General features: G+C 43.2%; 9 protein-coding genes across 9 annotated transcripts; 2 read left to right on the top strand and 7 right to left on the bottom strand.

The window, feature by feature from the left end:
- Positions 1 to 1,251: 1,251 nt before the first annotated feature.
- On the top strand, positions 1,252 to 2,019 carry N7495_004404 (uncharacterized protein; the record flags this gene model as incomplete). Its single annotated transcript, XM_057207055.1, has 1 exon — positions 1,252 to 2,019. One exon carries the CDS (start codon positions 1,252 to 1,254, stop codon positions 2,017 to 2,019), a length of 768 nt encoding a protein of 255 aa, XP_057064735.1.
- Positions 2,020 to 2,720: 701 nt separating this feature from the next.
- On the bottom strand, positions 2,721 to 3,602 carry N7495_004403 (bzip family transcription factor; the record flags this gene model as incomplete). Its single annotated transcript, XM_057207054.1, has 1 exon — positions 2,721 to 3,602. One exon carries the CDS (start codon positions 3,600 to 3,602, stop codon positions 2,721 to 2,723), a length of 882 nt encoding a protein of 293 aa, XP_057064734.1.
- A 274-nt stretch (positions 3,603 to 3,876) lies between these two features.
- N7495_004402 (uncharacterized protein) lies at positions 3,877 to 4,308 on the bottom strand (the record flags this gene model as incomplete). The annotated part of the gene is made up of 1 exon (XM_057207053.1): positions 3,877 to 4,308. The coding sequence occupies one exon, from the start codon at positions 4,306 to 4,308 to the stop codon at positions 3,877 to 3,879; it is 432 nt and encodes a 143-aa protein (XP_057064733.1).
- A 484-nt stretch (positions 4,309 to 4,792) lies between these two features.
- Positions 4,793 to 5,671, bottom strand: N7495_004401 (MBL fold metallo-hydrolase; the record flags this gene model as incomplete). The annotated part of the gene is made up of 1 exon (XM_057207052.1): positions 4,793 to 5,671. One exon carries the CDS (start codon positions 5,669 to 5,671, stop codon positions 4,793 to 4,795), a length of 879 nt encoding a protein of 292 aa, XP_057064732.1.
- Positions 5,672 to 6,215: 544 nt separating this feature from the next.
- N7495_004400 (Tautomerase) lies at positions 6,216 to 6,659 on the top strand (the record flags this gene model as incomplete). The annotated part of the gene is made up of 1 exon (XM_057207051.1): positions 6,216 to 6,659. One exon carries the CDS (start codon positions 6,216 to 6,218, stop codon positions 6,657 to 6,659), a length of 444 nt encoding a protein of 147 aa, XP_057064731.1.
- A 616-nt stretch (positions 6,660 to 7,275) lies between these two features.
- On the bottom strand, positions 7,276 to 8,167 carry N7495_004399 (TT1751-like protein; the record flags this gene model as incomplete). Its single annotated transcript, XM_057207050.1, has 2 exons — positions 7,276 to 7,338; positions 7,676 to 8,167. 2 exons carry the CDS (start codon positions 8,165 to 8,167, stop codon positions 7,276 to 7,278), a joined length of 555 nt encoding a protein of 184 aa, XP_057064730.1.
- A 2,646-nt stretch (positions 8,168 to 10,813) lies between these two features.
- dbp9 (ATP-dependent DNA/RNA helicase) lies at positions 10,814 to 12,881 on the bottom strand (the record flags this gene model as incomplete). Its single annotated transcript, XM_057207049.1, has 4 exons — positions 10,814 to 11,963; positions 12,019 to 12,497; positions 12,559 to 12,635; positions 12,689 to 12,881. The coding sequence occupies 4 exons, from the start codon at positions 12,879 to 12,881 to the stop codon at positions 10,814 to 10,816; spliced, it is 1,899 nt and encodes a 632-aa protein (XP_057064729.1).
- A 350-nt stretch (positions 12,882 to 13,231) lies between these two features.
- Positions 13,232 to 14,294, bottom strand: N7495_004397 (RraA family protein; the record flags this gene model as incomplete). The annotated part of the gene is made up of 5 exons (XM_057207048.1): positions 13,232 to 13,408; positions 13,462 to 13,560; positions 13,629 to 13,978; positions 14,073 to 14,148; positions 14,238 to 14,294. 5 exons carry the CDS (start codon positions 14,292 to 14,294, stop codon positions 13,232 to 13,234), a joined length of 759 nt encoding a protein of 252 aa, XP_057064728.1.
- A 506-nt stretch (positions 14,295 to 14,800) lies between these two features.
- Positions 14,801 to 16,149, bottom strand: N7495_004396 (3-ketoacyl-coA thiolase peroxisomal A precursor; the record flags this gene model as incomplete). The annotated part of the gene is made up of 3 exons (XM_057207047.1): positions 14,801 to 15,596; positions 15,657 to 15,745; positions 15,805 to 16,149. The coding sequence occupies 3 exons, from the start codon at positions 16,147 to 16,149 to the stop codon at positions 14,801 to 14,803; spliced, it is 1,230 nt and encodes a 409-aa protein (XP_057064727.1).
- Positions 16,150 to 18,278: the final 2,129 nt, after the last annotated feature.

Here is an 18,278-nt window from a genome sequence, read left to right as displayed (position 1 = left end):
TATAACCATCAAGATGGTGTATCCAGTTTGGTCCAGGGTTTTTGTAAATACCTTTACGACGCTGGAAACCACGATTTTGAATATTATCTGGAAACATTGTTTTATATATTTCAGCAATTCTATCACGAGCAAAGAATTGACCTTGGCTCTTCAGAAACACATATTGGTATCGATAACCATATGTGTAAATATCTCCAACATCTCTCTCAGCTTGAAGTATAGCTTCAATCTGCTGCTTCTATTACTCGCGTTTATCAGGGTTATTGACAAGAAGCTTGATACCAAGTCGCTGCCGTATACTAGTAAGTGTACGTTTTGAACATGGCATACCTTGTTCTTCAAGTATTTAGAGTATATCTTTAGTATCAAGATATCGAATAAGGCGTGAAATAAGCTGATCGGCATTATGACGTAGGATAGGGGTTGAGATAGGCTTGTTAACATTTCATTCTCGTAGGCGACGTTGAATAGTACGGGTAGTAAGTATAAGATCATGGTTATAGAGAAGGAAAAGGCGAATCTCCTCAACTGAGTCACCAGCTTTATGAAGAGATCGATAATGGCCTTTTCATGAGCCTCAAGAGGAGCTGGTGGGCGCGGCATAGTGGTTTAAGAGGAAGTGGAAGATGAGAGGAGCACTGTATAAACAGTATTTTTGCAGCTCCCTGATTGGTCGAGCCTGATTACTAATTGGTAATTCTGTTACGAGCGGTGAGATGGCACTTTTGGATTACAATACCATTCATTTTGTCGCGGTTGCCTCTATCGGATTCCGTACAAGATGCCAGCTGCCAGCTGATAGTACGGATTTCCTAAACACCTAAGCGTTGTATTCTTATGGTTAAAGTGATTATCAATCGACTGCCTTCACCCAAAATAAAAAAGAATCATAACTATTTACCAGCTGAGAAAGCTGGCAAACCCCTGGAAAAAATATCGTTTCAGGGTAGCTTCCACCTTTGGAAGGTTTACTGTTTTGGGAATTAATTCACACCTAGCCTTGTATCACTCATCTTATAGTTCACTCATCCTATAGTTAACTCATCATTTTTAAAAATATAGACTCAAGATGTAATGAAGACATCAAAGTGAGTGGCTCACAGAGGTGGACACGTCACTTTTTATAGCATTTCATTTTACAGTTGTCCCCGTTGACTGCATAGTTATAAAAACTTAGCTCAACCTTCCATTATTTGAAAAAATATATTCTTCACATCGATTGAAAGCATTTCCAACATCTAAAAAATCAAAATGGGTCGTTTAGAGGGCAAGAAAATATTGGTCACTGGTGGAAGCAGTGGGATTGGACTGGCGTCTGCCTGTGCCTTTCATGATGAGGGTGCTTCGGTTGCAATCTGCGGCCTCAGCAAAGAAAGACTGGACACAGCGATCAACTCCATCGGCCCCAATACTGTCGCCATTCAAGCTGATATCAGCAACCTTTCTAGCCTCGATGTTTTCTTTGCTGAACTGCAAACCCACGGCTTCACTCATCTGGATGCAATCTTCGTCAATGCTGGACAAAGTCAGTTCGAACCGTTCACTGCTGTGACCGAGGAAACTTTTGATAAAATGGTTGGAGTTAATCTGAAAGGTGTCTTCTTCACTGTTCAGAAGGCTCTGCCCTTCCTTCGCCGAGGCAGTTCGGTGGTTCTAAATTCCTCGGTTGTTGCCCGAAAGGGCTGGCCAAATTGCTCCGTTGTCTCTGCAATGAAAGCAGGGCTGAATAGTTTTGCAAAGACACTGAGCTCCGAGCTTATTGAAGAAAAAGGCATTAGAGTCAATTGCCTCAGTCCTGGACCTACCGATACGGCCATGTTTGGCCGTATTCCAGGTGAAGAGTGCGGAGAGGCTACAAAGGATTTGCATCGAGAAAGAAATCCCAGTCGAAGAATTGCGACGTCAGAGGAGATTGCCAAGCTTGCTGTTTATCTTGTGAGCGATGAGAGTACATACGTGGTAGGAGCCGACTTTGCCATTGATGGAGGTGTTGGAGCTGTTTCGCCCATTGGTGCTTGAAACGTACGATTTGTGTTGCACCGATATACAAATACTTTTGAGGTTGTTCATGAATGAATGAATGAATGGCTCTTACCAAAATATTCATCTTGATATCTATTAATAGGTCATATCAGCTAGCAATCAATCTACTCTAATCCTTTAGCTACATATGTTTTTTGATATGCCTTGTGGTCAGATTGAACCCAAGGTTTTGAATTTAACCTGTGTATGAAGTCTTATGCGAAACGAACAGATTAAACCCTGAGAGGTCCTACTAACTCTTAATAATAAAACTTTCAAAGTTGAGCCTAAGAACCTTCCAAGTTCTGTTATTTGAGACTATTAATTGATAAAAGTGCGTTAAATAGGAACTACATAGCCGTCGATGACACCGCAGCCTAAAAATAGATAGATTTCAGTCACTGACAGTCACTTTGCTGAATGGTTATAATTATGCAAGTTGAAACCCTTTTTTCCTTCTACTAGTCCGCAAGTGCTATTTAGTTCGAAGAAAAGACCGAATCAAAAGACCGAATCAGGCAACAGAAACTGATGCGTAATTCCGTGCCCATATCGCTACCCACAGAGACCTAAATAGACACACAAAGGCTAGTTTCCAAAGCGCTTTCGACATCATGTTTTCTAAAGCCCGGTCCAGTGGAAAGACAAACCGCTCGATCAAGGATATCTGGTAGTGCTGGTTAATCAAAGTTGCTAAATTAATTTGAAAATCTCCAGTAAACAAATAGAAAACACTCACTATCCAAAAGTCTGCTCGCACTGAGAATTACTGTACGATAACGCTTCGGCTGCCATGCAGGTAAATCTTCTGGTATCTTGAGTTGTATTAACTGTGACTTCGAAGTGACCACAATTCCTCTTGATTGCAGATAGACATCCACATCCTTTGCATTGAGGAATTCATTGCCTGGAAGGAAAGAAGGCTGCGCTTCGAGGTCAGATGTCGGAAGGAAATGAGGAGCTGGTAGAGGTGAGAGATCCTTCAGCTCAAGTAATTTGCTCAAAGGGCTCTGCTGGGTTGATATAGGACCTTGAAGCATGTCTGTAGTGGGTCCTAAAAAAGCCCCTTGGAGCGATTGTTGCAATAAAAATATCATGCGGCTGGTAATCTCTTCTCTAGTACTAGCCTGAATGCAGTATTTGAAAGCGTAGCAGAGAATGGAGGACGGTGTTTCAGCGTTCGTAATCAACTCATAGCCTCTTTCCAAGGCAGAATGTTGCAGCCGTCTGGAAAATGGAGGTGTTTCTGTCGTGCTGAATGAACGAGGAAAAAGGAAAGAAGGTTTAGGACAAAAGTTCATTCCATTTTGATCCCCAGACATGATTGGCATAGTAATCGGATTGCGGCTCTGTGATGACGTATTGGGAGAGGATATCATCCAGCTTGTTTCCAAGGTCAAATTTTCCACTTCATTTGATGAGTTTTTGTCGGACGGCGGTTCAGTTTGGGAGAAATCCAATTCAGAATATGATACCGCGTTGGGTGACTTTTCTAGGACAGTCTTGTTGCGAATAGTCGCCGCCGCTATTAGTGTATCACCCTGTCCATTATCAGCATACGTACGAATTGTAAAAGCCATTGTGATTTACTGACTTCTTCTACACGAATATCTTTGGTGAGATCAGCCATTAACCTCATAGTACGCTCGAGATGAGCCATATGTACTGGATTTTGCTGGGCAATATTGGATTCATAGCTGACCGTATAGAAATTATTGAAAATTTCGTATAAATTGTGGATAGTGGTCCGGAGATCATTGCATTCATTCCTCAAATCTGCTAATGCATTCTCCTTTCGCTGACGATAAGCTCTTTGTGCTAGTCTGACCTGTACTTTTCGCCGCTTAAAGAACGTCAGCCGCTATTATCCTTGACTGTCTTCATCAAGGGAGAAGTGAGGTTTGTGTTCTCGCTTCGCAACCCACTTACTTCGGAGGATGGCTCTTCTTCGTCAATAAAATCATGGTAGTTATGCTTGAGAGGACGTTTCTTTGCTTTGAGATTTTTTCTGGCTGTAGTCCGAGGAACTTCCGAGGAGTTTCTGCTGACCATCACTCCTGTGTGAGAACTAGAAAATCCATTGTTCTCGGTGGCGTTTCTGGTCCCATTTGTGCTATCATGGAAACCCAGTTGCTGGAGATTCGGTTGCTGCTTGGTATTAGGAGTTGATGTTGAAATATTAGAATCCCAAAATGAATTTGTACTGTGATTGTTAATAAGAAAGTCATCCCAGTTGATTTTGTGAGCTTGTTCATCCATAGGGATTAAAATACTGGAAACGTCCATTGTTGATGTGGGTAGTATAGAAGACTTCATCTGATTCTAGAGGAATAATAACTAGTGAGCTAAGGATAGCTGGTTGCATAATGATTACTTCAAAGCAAGAACGTTGAGCGCTTAGAAATAATGATTATTATTCAACTCCGACTAGAGGCTTGGCAGTATTTCAACTACATATTCCTTCTACGACTCTCCTCTTGTGGAAAATAATTGAATTTCACCTTTCCAAGACCTTTAAATATCCTTCATCTGTATAGAAGTTGGACAGTAGACTATAGAGAGCCTAAGAGAGGCTTAGCACCTTAAATTCGGATTTCCATTGTTACAGTGGTTACAGTGCCAGACATTGCCAATTCTTGATGAATAATCTATAATTAATGACCGAACTACCAATCATAGGCGGCAATTGAAACATAACGGCGAGAAGAATTCAAAGTTATCCAATTGCCAAATTTGCGATTAAATTCAGCTCGGAATTTTTTATTTCGAACTATGCCTCTTTTTCGTTAACCTGGGCAATTACTGCATGGCAACCAACTTCTAAGGCAGCCGGGTTCAATCTTTCACCATGCTTTTCCATCATCTTTTCAAACAAAATATAACTTGATTCAGGTTTTCCTCTAACAATTTCCTCAAAGTCCAGGAGATATTGAATTGTTGTGTTCAAGAACCGGGGTGAGTCCTCTCCATCGGGCCGCTTGTGTCCGGCTACAACCCACTTCGGGTTCAGTGTCTTGATAGTCTCAATAGCTTTGATCCACTGTTTTCGCTTCTCAGGGGTTGCTACCTCTCCTAGCATCTGGTGGACTTCACCGTACACGCAGTCTCCGCATACGGCGAGCTCAAGGTCCGGAGCCCAAAGGGCCGTGCTGGAGTGTGTGTCGGTCTGTCCAAGCTCAATGACCTTGACCTCGTACCCATCCACGTATATTATACTCCCCGTAAGAGGCTCGGCCATCTCAACATCGGCTTTTTCGGGTACCTTTCCAGGGAAGTATACGGCCCATCGTGCATCCCATATAGCCGGCTCAAGCTGTTGCTTCATATGTTCGACTGTGCCAAGAGTTGCAACAGCTTGAATGCCAGGGAAACGCTTTTTGAAAAGCGAGATGCCCAGGAAGTGGTCTGCATGGCCGTGGGTGATATAAATTCTTGTAAGTTGACGATTGCCAAGCTTCGATAGCACCCACTCAATGAGCTCTTCATTTTGCTCAAAGGTGATAGGAGTGTCGACCAGAATCGCTTCATTTTCACCGTAAATTAGAGTGGATGATATTGGAGACCATTTTACCGCTCCTGTGATTGGTAGAGTGATGTTGTAGTTGACATCAATTTGAGGAGCCACGTAAACTTCGAATTTCAGTGTCATTTTTGAATTAAATCTAAGCGTATTTTAGTTGTTGGTGGGTCGCTATATTATTGATATGTGGAGAAATAGCGATATTTGAAGAATGAATTGCAAAATATTTTGACTGATTTAATTCTTGGTTCCTTTTTTCGCCAATATGTAATTTATGTGAAGGGGAGTAGAGTTGAAACTCAAGCCAGCCAGCTTGTCTTGCATTTGATGAGTGAGCAAAAGAAATTATCTCATCTTTTCGTCTTGTTTACTCATCCGATCCATCAATTACGAGATGAGGCGGTGACTACACGCTCATGATAACGTTTTGACATCATTTGAACCGGAATTCGGCTGAATTAACTAGTCCCGTTAAGAATACACGGGAATTCAAGCTATGCATCTCCAGTATTGTAACATTGAGATTGACTTTTCAGTTGACCTAGAGAGACATATAAATGACGGGTGTTTCTTCGAACACTGTCTTGCCTCAAGTTCACACTTCCTTGACAACAGCAAAAGCATTTACTTACTACTGCTTTACCACTATTTCCTTACAATTTAATCCACCAAAATGCCTCTTTGGAAAATCTACCACGGCCCCAGCACTCTTACGAGGGAAGCGAAGACCACTATCGCTAAGGGAGCCACTGCATTTTATGCTCAACGTGGCTTCCCTTCGTGGTATGTGAATGTACTTTTCTTTGAGTTGAGCCCTGACAACTTCTATAATGGGGGCTTGCCGAAATCTCAGACTGTAGGCGTTGAAATCATCCACATTGCGAGACATTGGGATCCAACAAACAAACAAGCCGCTGTAGCTGTTAAGAATGGTGTCGATGCTATCCTAGGCCCTTTCACGACTGATAAGGGCCTGCATCTCGAATTTGCTGTTCTGGAAGGTCCAGCGGAGTTGTGGCGAATCAATGGAATTGATCCACCGGAGGCCTTTGGGCCGGATGAGCAGAAGCAAGCCGAAGAAAATCGTAAGATTCTGTTCGACCAATATGGTACTTGAATTTTTACTCTTAGTCTGCAATGAGGGAGGCTTCGAACTTCATGCAAGAACCTTGGAAGAGACCATTTGTCGGTTTACAGATGAAGGATGGTAGGAACTTGGAATTTCATAGCTTACTATTACATGTACCTATTCGTATATATTCATCTGGAATCATTCTAACTTTGAAGTGTTACCTTTCCAAGGCTATTTAGTAGTGATTTTAGATTCTGTTCATATTGACTTGAATCCATACGGTGTTGCTCCAGTACTTAAGCTTCTACGAAAGATAAGTATTTGGTACACTCAAATAGAGGACTCTCGATGAAGTCTTGGAGACATATGTATATGATGAAATTAATTAAATTGATAGCTGCATCATCAACTTCCAATTACTGCGGGCTTTGGCCACGTAACCGTCCGTATTATTGACTAATCCTCAGTTGATTTGTGATCATTAATATTGTTAGTTAACTAACTACCACCTGGATTTTCAATTACCTAAGAACTAATCCGTATAGAGAAACCTCGCGAGTCGAAATTAATCTAATTTAATGGCCGAGCTAGTAGCCATATACGCATGTAAATGGTTGTTTTGTTACTTTAGGGCCCGGAGCTGTATGGTCAAAGCTCGACACTAGCTAGAGTCCTCGTCTTCTTTTGAATTGTCCAACAACAATTCCAGCCACCAGCTTTTAGTCTATGAAATTTGGGAAATTTGGGGAAGCTCCAAAATCATCTCAATGGGACTGGTCGATTCCAAGGTTGGCTGATAATACCTAGATTTTAGCCGAACTAAATATCTTGCTGTTACGAGATGGATAGAGGAATTGTAAGCTGTATTAATCCGATGTTGATCAAGAAGAATTAACTGAAGAGGGGAAAGAGGATCAGGAAGCTTTTATGCTTCGTCTAGCCCCGCATAGGAGCCAAGAGCACAGTCTCCTATGGAGACTGGGCATACTATCGGATTTCTACCCGTCACACTTGCTGGCTCTCTCTTAGTTCCATGAAGCAGCCAAAACATCTTCATAGACCTTCTTGAAAACTTGGACTCTCATCTCATCAATGAATCTGGCAACCTTAAGACACTCCTTGTTCTCCTCAGTCAATCCACCAAACACAGATTCCGCTAAGTCAAATTCGATAGTCGTAAAGCCGGGCTTGGCCTCGTGAATAAGACTTACGATAGGTGCATGTTGCGCTGCTCGAATATCATGTACCGTCATCTTTGTCGCAATACGAGAATTTCCCATGGTGTATTGTCTGGCATTTTGATTTCTTCCAGCCAGCCTAGAAAGCTCGCCATGGTCATGGATTGCATAGATACTGAACGGCTCATCCCCACGCATAGCATTAACAGCAGCTTCCAGTTGTTTTAGTGTTTTTGCAGCTTTCAATGTATCGTCATTGTATCTTCCGAGTCGACTTTCGAGGCATTGTACGAATGCTGACCATGGGACTGGAAGCTCGATTGTCTGATGAATCAGGCTCCTAGTAAATTCGGTAGAATATTCTTCGAGTGCCATTATATACTAGGAAGCGTGACAGGATGCTCAACTTTTGAGAGAAAGTATCAGCGATGCCAACATACCGTGGTTTCGAGATAGGAACTTACCTAGATACTTGAAATATGTGGATGAATACAGTATTCAAACCAGTAACCAAGTCACTTGATATTTATACACATACATGTGGGTAGCCTTGGATACCACCGCCAGGTAGCCCTAGAGGCTAAGTTGCCACAGTAAAACCGAATAGCACTACGCGATTCATTGGCATTATCGATGGATTCCTGATTACTAATTCAATTACCAAATTGGAGTTAAATAATCACTCATCAGGTAGTTACTAGCACATATTTGAAGATAGAATATCTGTCGGTTGACTAGGTTATTACCGAAGCAGACAGCTATTGATATCGTTTCTGTACGTATATAATAGGTGTATGCATATTGGGTAAAAATGAAGTGTCATTCTAAAATGCTCAGATGAAAGAAGATATAGTAGCTGCCATGCCAAGATCACATGATCTTGGTATATCAGCTGATATTCGTTCCAACAATATCTTATATTAATTGATTATTCATAATTGACAAAACAAGAGCCCAGAGTTAACTAGTCAATGAATCACTCATCAGTCATCACCCCCAGAACTACCTAGAAAGTAATTTTCGTGCAGATCAGTGAGCATATAGTGATTAGAGGTGTACTCAAGTTCTACTCAAAGAGCAATGGGGGCTGAGGAACTGGTAGGAAATCCGGTACCAAAATTGTTTGATGAGTGATGTTAGAAATCGATCTGACCCCACAATCCCCTAACACGAGAAGAAAATTGGCCTGGATTTTGTACATACAAGCGTAAGTTAGGTGTTCCTACTCACTGCGTTGTGCTCGTTCGATTAATTTCTGCTCGGCCTTGTCTCTTTCATGCTGACTACTTTTTGCTCGTTCAATTCTTCTTTTTCCCGCCTCATCACGTGTTCATTCTGGTTGCGCTGTACGCGTTCGGCTGATCTCGTTGTAGCTGATATTTTTGTGCTTTAATTTTCTTTTGCTGCGACTCATTGATTTGTTGACATAGGTTTGCCCGCCGAGCTGCTTTCTAAGTGAAATCTCAACATCCCTAACCATTCTCGAAATAATGCCCTAATCTTCTTTCCATTGCAACATTCTAAAGCTTAAGCATTCATCGGATGTTTACTGCTTTCCCTTCTTATAGAGCATGATTTTAAACATTCTCATCGCTTAGCTGCTAGAGAATTGGTCAGTCAGTATAACAGCGTGTTACGGGATGAATGCAGGAATTTGTATGCTGTAAAGATCTGATTATTAAACAAGAAGAATTAATTAAGGAAGAGAGAAGACCTGTTCTTATCCCCTGGGCTGTCGTATTGTGTCGTTTTAGCGCGTTTTTTCTGCCATACAGTCTCCACGATTACACCCAAAAAATTAATAGATCAATACCTAATATAACCAATTAAAACCCATGATAGCTTTTCCAATAACCCCGCTTACTATCATCCCGACCTAAGGGCACCTCTTAGCACCTATATTGAGCTTGCTATCTGGCTTCATTTCATCCAGACTAAGGTCGCCTGGGTCAATCGACAGTGGAGATGATCGGATTAGAGAAGAAGGAGCTACATATGAGTTAATAAAGGGATAACCTTGGTCATCTTCGAATTCCATGGTATAGTTTAGCAGAATAGAGACACGAATGCGACTGAGCGCGTACACGAAATAATAATAGTACTTTTTTACAGCCAATCAGAGCTATTTATTAATAGTAGGTAGGAATTACTGTTTCTTAGGAGCGGTCAGATCTATTAGCCACTCAAATCTATATATTATACTCCACTTTGGTATACGCTAAAACTGCACAATACCACAGCCGGATAGCTCGTTCGGCTCCGCACAGGAACCAGGAGCGCAGCCTTTCAGAGACTGGGCATATTGTCGGGTATCGACCCGTTACACTCCCTCTCGTCTAATGCCTAGATTAAATAAAGTGCTTTCTAGGAGCTTACATCAAGAGATAAGAATTTCTAGACTAATCAAATAAAATGTGCAGTAAGATTGCCCACTGAATAGGAATGAGACTCGCTTTCACTTTCATTTTCAGCTCTAATACTTCACCAAAACTCCTACATATCTAAGTAGGTAGCCTATCGATGTCTCTGATACAATCATACAAACCTTAGGAACCCATTCTAAACTAACTTGCAGCGGTCTAGAACAGGATCCAGAAGTACGAAAATGGAAGACCTCACGCATCATTTTTATTTAGCTTTGATGTGTTTAACCCCGGTGTGGCGTCAGGAACAGGTGTATGGACACCAACTCTTCCTGTGAAGACGTAAACAATATTGAGGTCTTCAAGACATCATGAAAAATCCCCACCTAGGCGGTTGCCCAGAAGAATGGGAAAACTTTAGTGACAGTGAAAGCTTATATGGGGACTTGTCGACTGGGTAAGGTGTCTCACTTCGTAGGAATAGTTATATCAGCTTTAAAATGTCATGGACACCAAATCTCTGATCACTTTAAAGGCCATGAAGATTAAAAGTAATAAACTCCTCATTTTTTTCTATTCCTTAAACTAGACAATGGTATCATGGCATAGACTCTGGTCACGCCTCGCTCTTCTCTCTTAGTTTCCTCTCGAGGTCTAATTACGTTGGCTTCCGGCCACGATTGAAAGTTTTCAACGGATCAACCCTTCCACTCCTCTTGCCCTTGCCACCCTTACGGTTGTGATCTCTAGCCTTGCGAATACGGTTCTCGGTAGTTTTCTTGAACCCAACGTACCCAACATTGTCCTTTGAAATACCCTTGCGTCCCTTGGCGGGCATCAAGTATTCAGGAATGTGCTTGAGATGCGGCTGCACACGGGCAGCACGTAGCTCTCCATCGTGGCGAAGCTGGCGTAGTTCATCGGGATTCTCCTCGAAATGGCGCTTGAGCTTCTCGCTCTTGATTAGTTCCTGGCGGATTTCTCGACCACGTGCTTCCTGCACAGCCAAGCGGGTGATAACGCGAAGGGCATCGGTCATACGGTAGCGGAAGGCATCGACCTGCTGCATTTCGAAGTGGTAGGGCTTGACCTCGTGGCCCAGCTTGGCCTGTCGCTTAATGATCTTGGCAAGGACGGTCTCGTCGTTCTTGGCGCTGGCCACTGCTGTAGGCCGGTGCTTACCAAACTGTTCTTTGGGAATAACAAATGAGAGTGCCATGCCTGCCTTTCCAGCGCGGCCAGTACGTCCGATGCGGTGTGTATAGGACTTGGAAGTAGTGGGCAGATCGAAGTTCAGGACACAGGCAACGTCGCGGAAATCAATACCGCGCGCAATTCCATAATCCTTTTGTTTGGCAGTCATCTTGCGTCGCTTCTCTGGTCGAGACTTCTGCTTCTTGGATTCCTCCTGATTTTCGTCGTCACTCGAGCCCATTTCATCTTTGTCATCCTTCTCCTCCTCCTCATCATCCTTATCATCCTTCTCTTCTTGCTCATCTGCCTCATCCTCATCGACAGTTGCAGCTTCAGTAATCTTTTTGCTTGCCTTGGGCACTCCCATAATCTCTTGGTCGTCGGCCGCAATAATGATGTCGTAAACGCCCTTGTTGAATTCTTCGACAACGTGCAGACGCGAGTTAATGGGCAATTCTGAGTTGAGCACACAGCACTTGATACCGAATTGTTCCAGGAAAAGCTTCACGCGGTAGCATCGATCAATATCGCCAACGAAAATGATAACCTTTCCCTTGACCAGCTGAAGTTTGAAAATGACGTATGTAAGAAGGAACTTTTCGTCCTCAGCGCATCTGTAGCATATTAATTAGCATCACAAGACATGATAGACTGGGTATTGATAATTACCTGACAACAAACTGGCTGACTTCGGCACCATTGTCTTCCTTCTCCTCCAACTTTAGAATCACTGGACTGCGGCAGAACAGGCTCTTCAGGGTATCCACCTCAGATGTGAGAGTAGCACTCATGAGGAATGTCTGCACACCACGAGGAATAGCCTTTGAAAGAGTATTGATGTCGTCGTCATATCCATATGACAGAACCAAGTCGGCCTCGTCAATCACGAGGTGTGTAAGCTTCTCAAGAGAGAGGGCCGAGTTGTTAACATTAGCTAGGACCCGAGTCGGCGTAGAGATCACAATATCGGGGAAATCAGCGAGCAGGCTGCGCTGGACGGCATCGGACACTTTCTGGGTCAAATTGACAGAGCGTACATCCTTTCCACAGAATTGGCTGAATGAGGCAATGACTTTTTGGACTTGCTCTGCAAGCTCACGAGTCGGAACAAGGATAAGACCGACAGTGGCTTTCAATGAGGGATCATTCTGATTTAGAGAGGCCCATTAGTACTCGTTATATAGGGGGAAAATATTTCATAGTACATACAGATTTTTGTTGCAGGATGGCTTGGAGGATGGGAAGGACATAAGCAGCAGTTTTTCCGGAGCCAGTCTTTGCACGAGCTATGGAATGTTAGTTATCCTTCTATGGGGTAATAGCTGAAGGAATGCCTTACCCAAGATATCCTTTCCTTCAAGCGCCAACGGTATCGCCTTTGCCTGCACCAAAGTAGGCTTGGAGAACTTTTCTTTAATTAAGGCCTGACGAAGTCTGGGATCGAGACCAAGAGCTTCAAAATCAAGTTCCTGCTCCTCTGTTTCCTCAGGCTTAGGGGATGGAACATCATTGGAATCCAACTTGCGCTTCATCTTTGCTTTGTTGTATGAAATTTTGAGAGTGAAAGTTTCTTGGTCTTGGAAATTTCCGCGGGCGGTGATATTTTTATCAAGGCGGTGGGTCGTATCTGCGGCAGATTACTGTTATCGTCACGTGCTTTTGAAACACAAAGGTGAGTTTCTATTCTGGCTGGAACATCATCTGAAAATGAGAATTTGATTTCAAATTCCAGTTCATTATGACTTAACAGTTAAATGTTTCATTGTTGAAGTTGCTACATAAAAGATAAAGCTACATGAACGATCTAAATTCTACCTTGATATGTGAAAGCTTAATCCTGTCTTCGATTCTGTATGTGCAAACCTGATCGATAAACAAGCTCTCACTTTGCTCCACGGAACTTTTTGAAAGCCTCAGTGACGCTCATTCCTTGTTCCAATGCCTCCTTAACTTTCGCTTCAATACTAGCCAGTTTGGGCATCAATTCCAAAACAGGGCCAAGCAAGTCGCGTGGAATAGCCACAACACCTTCCACGGGATCGCAGAAGATAATATCCCCCTATAAAAGTCTTAGGACATTCTTTCCTCTAGTAATTAATGTATAAAACTCACAGGAGACACCGTCACACCGCCAACGTTAATAGGTACATTCCGCACAGCTGGCTTTGCTTCAGCACCTGTACCGACAGTCGAAGTAGCCCGGGCCCAGATCTAGGTATCTGAATGAGTTCCTCAAATTTGATTGAAAATAACAAATCACAGCAGAAGGGCTTGCTTACCGGAAGTCCTGCTGCTTGTAACTCCCGCAAATCACGCACTCGACCACTAACAACAGTCGCTTTGATGCCCAGAACTTTCATACGGGTTGCCATGTTGCCACCGGTCACGGCGCAATATTGTCCATTTGGCTGCTCAATAACGACGATAGAACCCACTTTAGACGGATCTACTGCTGCAAAATCGCCGGTGTAGTCTACCCAGTTTTTACCTGGGGGAAATCCGTGTTTCTCGGGGTTTTCAATTGCGATTGACGGTATGCTGTCATTTTTAGATAAGAATTTGAATGTTGTCGCTGGGGCAGCAACTTTCTTTGCTGTGTCGTTTCTTCCAAAAATCGGTGAGAATGGGACTAGTGATGCGTTTAGCTCTTGTAGATTCGTTATGGATGGGATTTGGCTCAATGGATCCAGCTATATCTATGGTTAATATGACAAGTGTCCTACCTAAATCGACCAAGTAGCCTGCTCGCGGCACACTTCCTTCCGGGACCGGTTGTAGCTTCAAGAGCGCATCAGACACCTAACCGTTGATAGGACGTTAGAACAGACGAGCTTCGGGTGAAAATGGCAGTTTCGTAGTATGACAACTATTTGCTAGAAATGACTTACATCGCAAGCAGTGTATTTCTCTAGAGTGGTGATTTGCTCGTCAAGGGTGGCAGACATTGTGGTGGTGTGCGGGGTATGTAGAAATGCACTATGAAAGCCACAGAGATGAATAGAATATGGAAATAATTATGATATTAATAATCTCACTGAACGAAACATGTCCGTACGTCATCTTTCACCCGAGGATATCTACTCAACCGAGAATCTCCGCCGAATCGTGGTTTACCATCGGCCTCCACCTCTATTTAGAGCCCAATTGCTGATTTAGGCCACATGGTAAGATAAAGTACAAAAAAAAAATTGAAGCCCTGAAGAGCAAGTGTCGTTATGCGCAAATATTTCTTGTTTCGCCATAGGTTGTAAACAGGAAGACAATATGATTTCTTATTCAATTACTGAAGGTAGAAGTACCCGATATAGGAAATTTGGAAAATTGAAGTCATTCTCGAAACAAATGTATAGGGTCCGGTCCCTTCCAGCTCACCCTCATTAAAACAATACCAATATCGCTGCGTTAATACCTTCGCGGTCTGTAAAACTATTGTGCTGACTGAATGGGTGCTTTACTCAGCAACCCAGACAGCTGCAACGCCCATTCCAGTGCCAACGCACATGCTGGTAACGCCAACCTTCTTGTTAGTACGCTTGAGTTCAGTCAACAAGGTGCTGACCTGACGAGCACCGGTGCATCCGAGAGGATGGCCAAAGGCAATGGCACCACCCTTAGGGTTGACCTTCTCTATTGGCAAGCCCAGCTGGTCCACACAGTATACGCACTGCGAAGCAAAAGCCTCGTTGATCTCGTAAATATCAACCTGATCCTTGGTGATGCCAGCTTTTTCAAGAGCAATGGGAATGGCCTTCCACGGGCCGAGTCCCATGAGAAGGGGATCAACGCCAATGACGCTGGCAGAGACGTACTTTCCGATGATTGTCTGGCCCAGGCGCAGTGCAGTGGAGCGTTTCATGAGCAGGACGGCGGCGGCACCGTCGGAAATCTGGGAAGCATTACCTGCATGGATGGAACCGCCCTTGACAACAGCGCGAATCTTTGACAGCGACTCTTCGGTCATACCGGGGCGAATACCGTCGTCGGCCTCGACGTTGATAGTCTTGGTCTCACCAGACTTGGGGTCGACCCAATTGACTTTTAGGGGAGTAATCTCCTCCTTGAAGAGACCTTCCTTCTGGGCCTTCTCGGCCTTCTGGTAAGAAGAGGCTGCGAACGCATCCTGAGTGGCACGTGAGACATTACGGTCTTTAGCCATGTCCTCGGAAAGGATGAGCATTGGCACCTTACAGTTGGCAGACGCAGGGTGGCTCTCTAGAAGCTCGGAGAATTCGGTAACTGCACCGGGGCTAGACAAGGAATTTTATTAGCGATTTAGGATATAAAGAAATGATGTAATAAAAACTTACCCATACTGCAAGCTCATGCTCTCGACACCCGCACCGATACCCACGTCAATCATATCAGACTTGATGGCATTTGCGATGTCGATAATGGCCTGCAAACCACTGGAGCACTGACGGTTCAAGCTCTTGACCGCAGCCGAGTCCGGAAAACCAGCAAGAAGGGCAGCCGCACGGAACTCTGTGGCACCGCCACCGGGGGAAGGACGGAGCCAACAGCAATATCCTCGATAGCCTTGGGATCAATACCACTCTTTTCTATCACGGCTTTGAGGACACCAGCAAGCAGATCGGCAGCCTGGGTATCCTTGAAACCTCCCTTGCCACCTTTAGTCAGAGCTGAGCGCAGAGCACAGGTGACAACAATGTCATCGGGGTGTTTAAAGGTGATATCATTGCCGGCTCCAATACTAGTGTTGGGATTCTGCGTATTGAAGTTGAGATGAGACTCAACTTTCGCGAGACGCGGGACGATAGATGAAACTACAGAGAGAATCATAGTTAATTTCAAGCACTGGAAAGAAGTGGTGTTGATGGATAGCTTAGATGGAGCATACGCACATGTATTCATAACGAGATTTTAACTGCAATGGAAAATATCAAGGAGACGATTACTCCACTGAATGTCGCGGTTAAGAACAAAGATAGAGAAATCAAAGATGGGGACTCCACTGCTTCAAGATCTCGATCAGATCGTTTAAGCTCATGCTGGGCCGAGGCATGACGGAATATCGGATAAATGATGCTCTCGGACTACTATTATTCCGATAAAATGGGAGCATACTTAGCTAAGACCGAAGCATGTGATTATCAGGGCTTTTGGTCACATGATATTGGTTCATTGTGGTTTTAGTATAATCAGGCTAGTATAAACCACCGTTATATTGTTTCCAGCATTTTAGTGCTCATCCCCTCGCTGCTATTGCTCACTGAGTAGTGGGCATACCTCTAGGCTCTGAGTATTATATAAGCTGATTGATCTGCTCACTGAGTATGTCGATACCACCAGACCAAAGTGGGGCACAGGACCAATGAGAATGGTTACGATGCTGTTGGTCCAGCGACGTGGAGTGAATCTAGTGAGTTTTATCTATTTAGTTACAGCGAGGACAAGATTGAAGAGACACACCTCTTACAACTCGCAACGATACATTTACATAGTAGATGCATATGCAACAGTAAGACGAATCAAACCATCGTTCCGACAGAGTATCATGTTACACTCAGAGAGTAGTCCGATTTATTTACTGAGCAAATTCTGGTAGATCAAATGTTGAAAGGTCACCGGCTATGTAAGCTGCGGTTATACTAGTGCATGAAAATAAGGCTCTTCGCACTGCAAATAATAGAAAAGAGCTGAAAAGAGCGCTTCCGAATCGCCAAATATCTAATAAAGGTGATGTGGTCAGACCTTTATGCATATTCTAAGAGATGCCCCAATAGATCGAAAGGCCAATTCTGAATATCAGAGTCTGCCAACTTCATAGGCCCCTCAACTCCAACAATGTGAGTGTGAGGCTTGCAGAAAGCCTAGTCATAGAAGATAGATCTGTCTAGGTCGCCATTGATAGCTCTTTTCAGTCGTCTAGTACAGATTTTTGGGATCTTGGAAAAAAAATGCTGGTCTAAGCGGGTGGCCCGCTTAGGAAATATGTTAGTACAGTTATTATATTAACGCATAAGTTGCAAAGTAATATCAATTTAGACTCGTTTCAAAATATCTCTGGCTTTTCAATTTTGTGGGTTGAAAGATAGGTGATTGGCAAGAAGAAATCCCTCATTACCATTAATCTCTCTACTTAAGAGAGAATCCACACCCACAATAATTCAAAAATAGTAAAGGCCTCAGAATTCCTTGGGACAAATCCTTGTCATCTGTTTACTGCCATCCTTTATAGCCGAAAATAATTGTAGAATTTCTCGGTCAGCAGAGAAAATTCCGCTGTGGAAATAGGTACATCAGTAAAGAGTTATAACAGCAAGCTCAGACTTAAGTCCCTTACGGTAATAGCTCTCCAACAAGCCACGGTAAATCTACGGATTACTGGTATTGAAAGGACAAGAATTTATTGACTCGATATTAGATGTTTTTATTTGATCATAATATACTATTACTCCAACCCTTAGACAGAGAATGAAATTAATATATAGTTAATGATAGAAGAGAAGGGTCAGAATTAGAGTAAATGAAGTGAGAGTGAGAGAAATTTAGGTGTCATCTTATTATATTCCTTAAAATTTTCCGAGATTTTTGTGTCAACTTATGAAGCTGCCTTTGTATTTCATCTTTCTTTATCTCTTCATACACACCTATATTGAAAAAATATAATAGAATCCAAGTGGGCCCTGGATCTCTTCGTATCGAGACCAACGGTTTTCATCATTAGAGTGGATGAGGGTCTAACATATGCAAAGGGTGATGAAGAAGTCCATCTTGGCTGAATTTTCGTCCAGACCGACCTCTTCATCTCAACCAAACTCATCCTCGATCGGGCCAATCTTAGGATCTATCTGACGAATAATCTTTTGAGTATTCCCTCTTGGTGTTGGACTTGAAGACTAGAATCCTTGATCCTACTTATTTGTAGCCTTGGAATAGCCCTTTCAATGATAGATCATATATTAGCC

Source organism: Penicillium taxi, assembly GCF_028828555.1.
Source record: "Penicillium taxi strain IBT 34144 chromosome Unknown utg000003l_segment0_segment0, whole genome shotgun sequence".
Lineage (NCBI taxonomy): Eukaryota > Fungi > Ascomycota > Eurotiomycetes > Eurotiales > Aspergillaceae > Penicillium > Penicillium taxi.
Note: the sequence above shows the minus strand (reverse complement) of the source record. Positions and strands in the feature narration are given on the sequence as shown.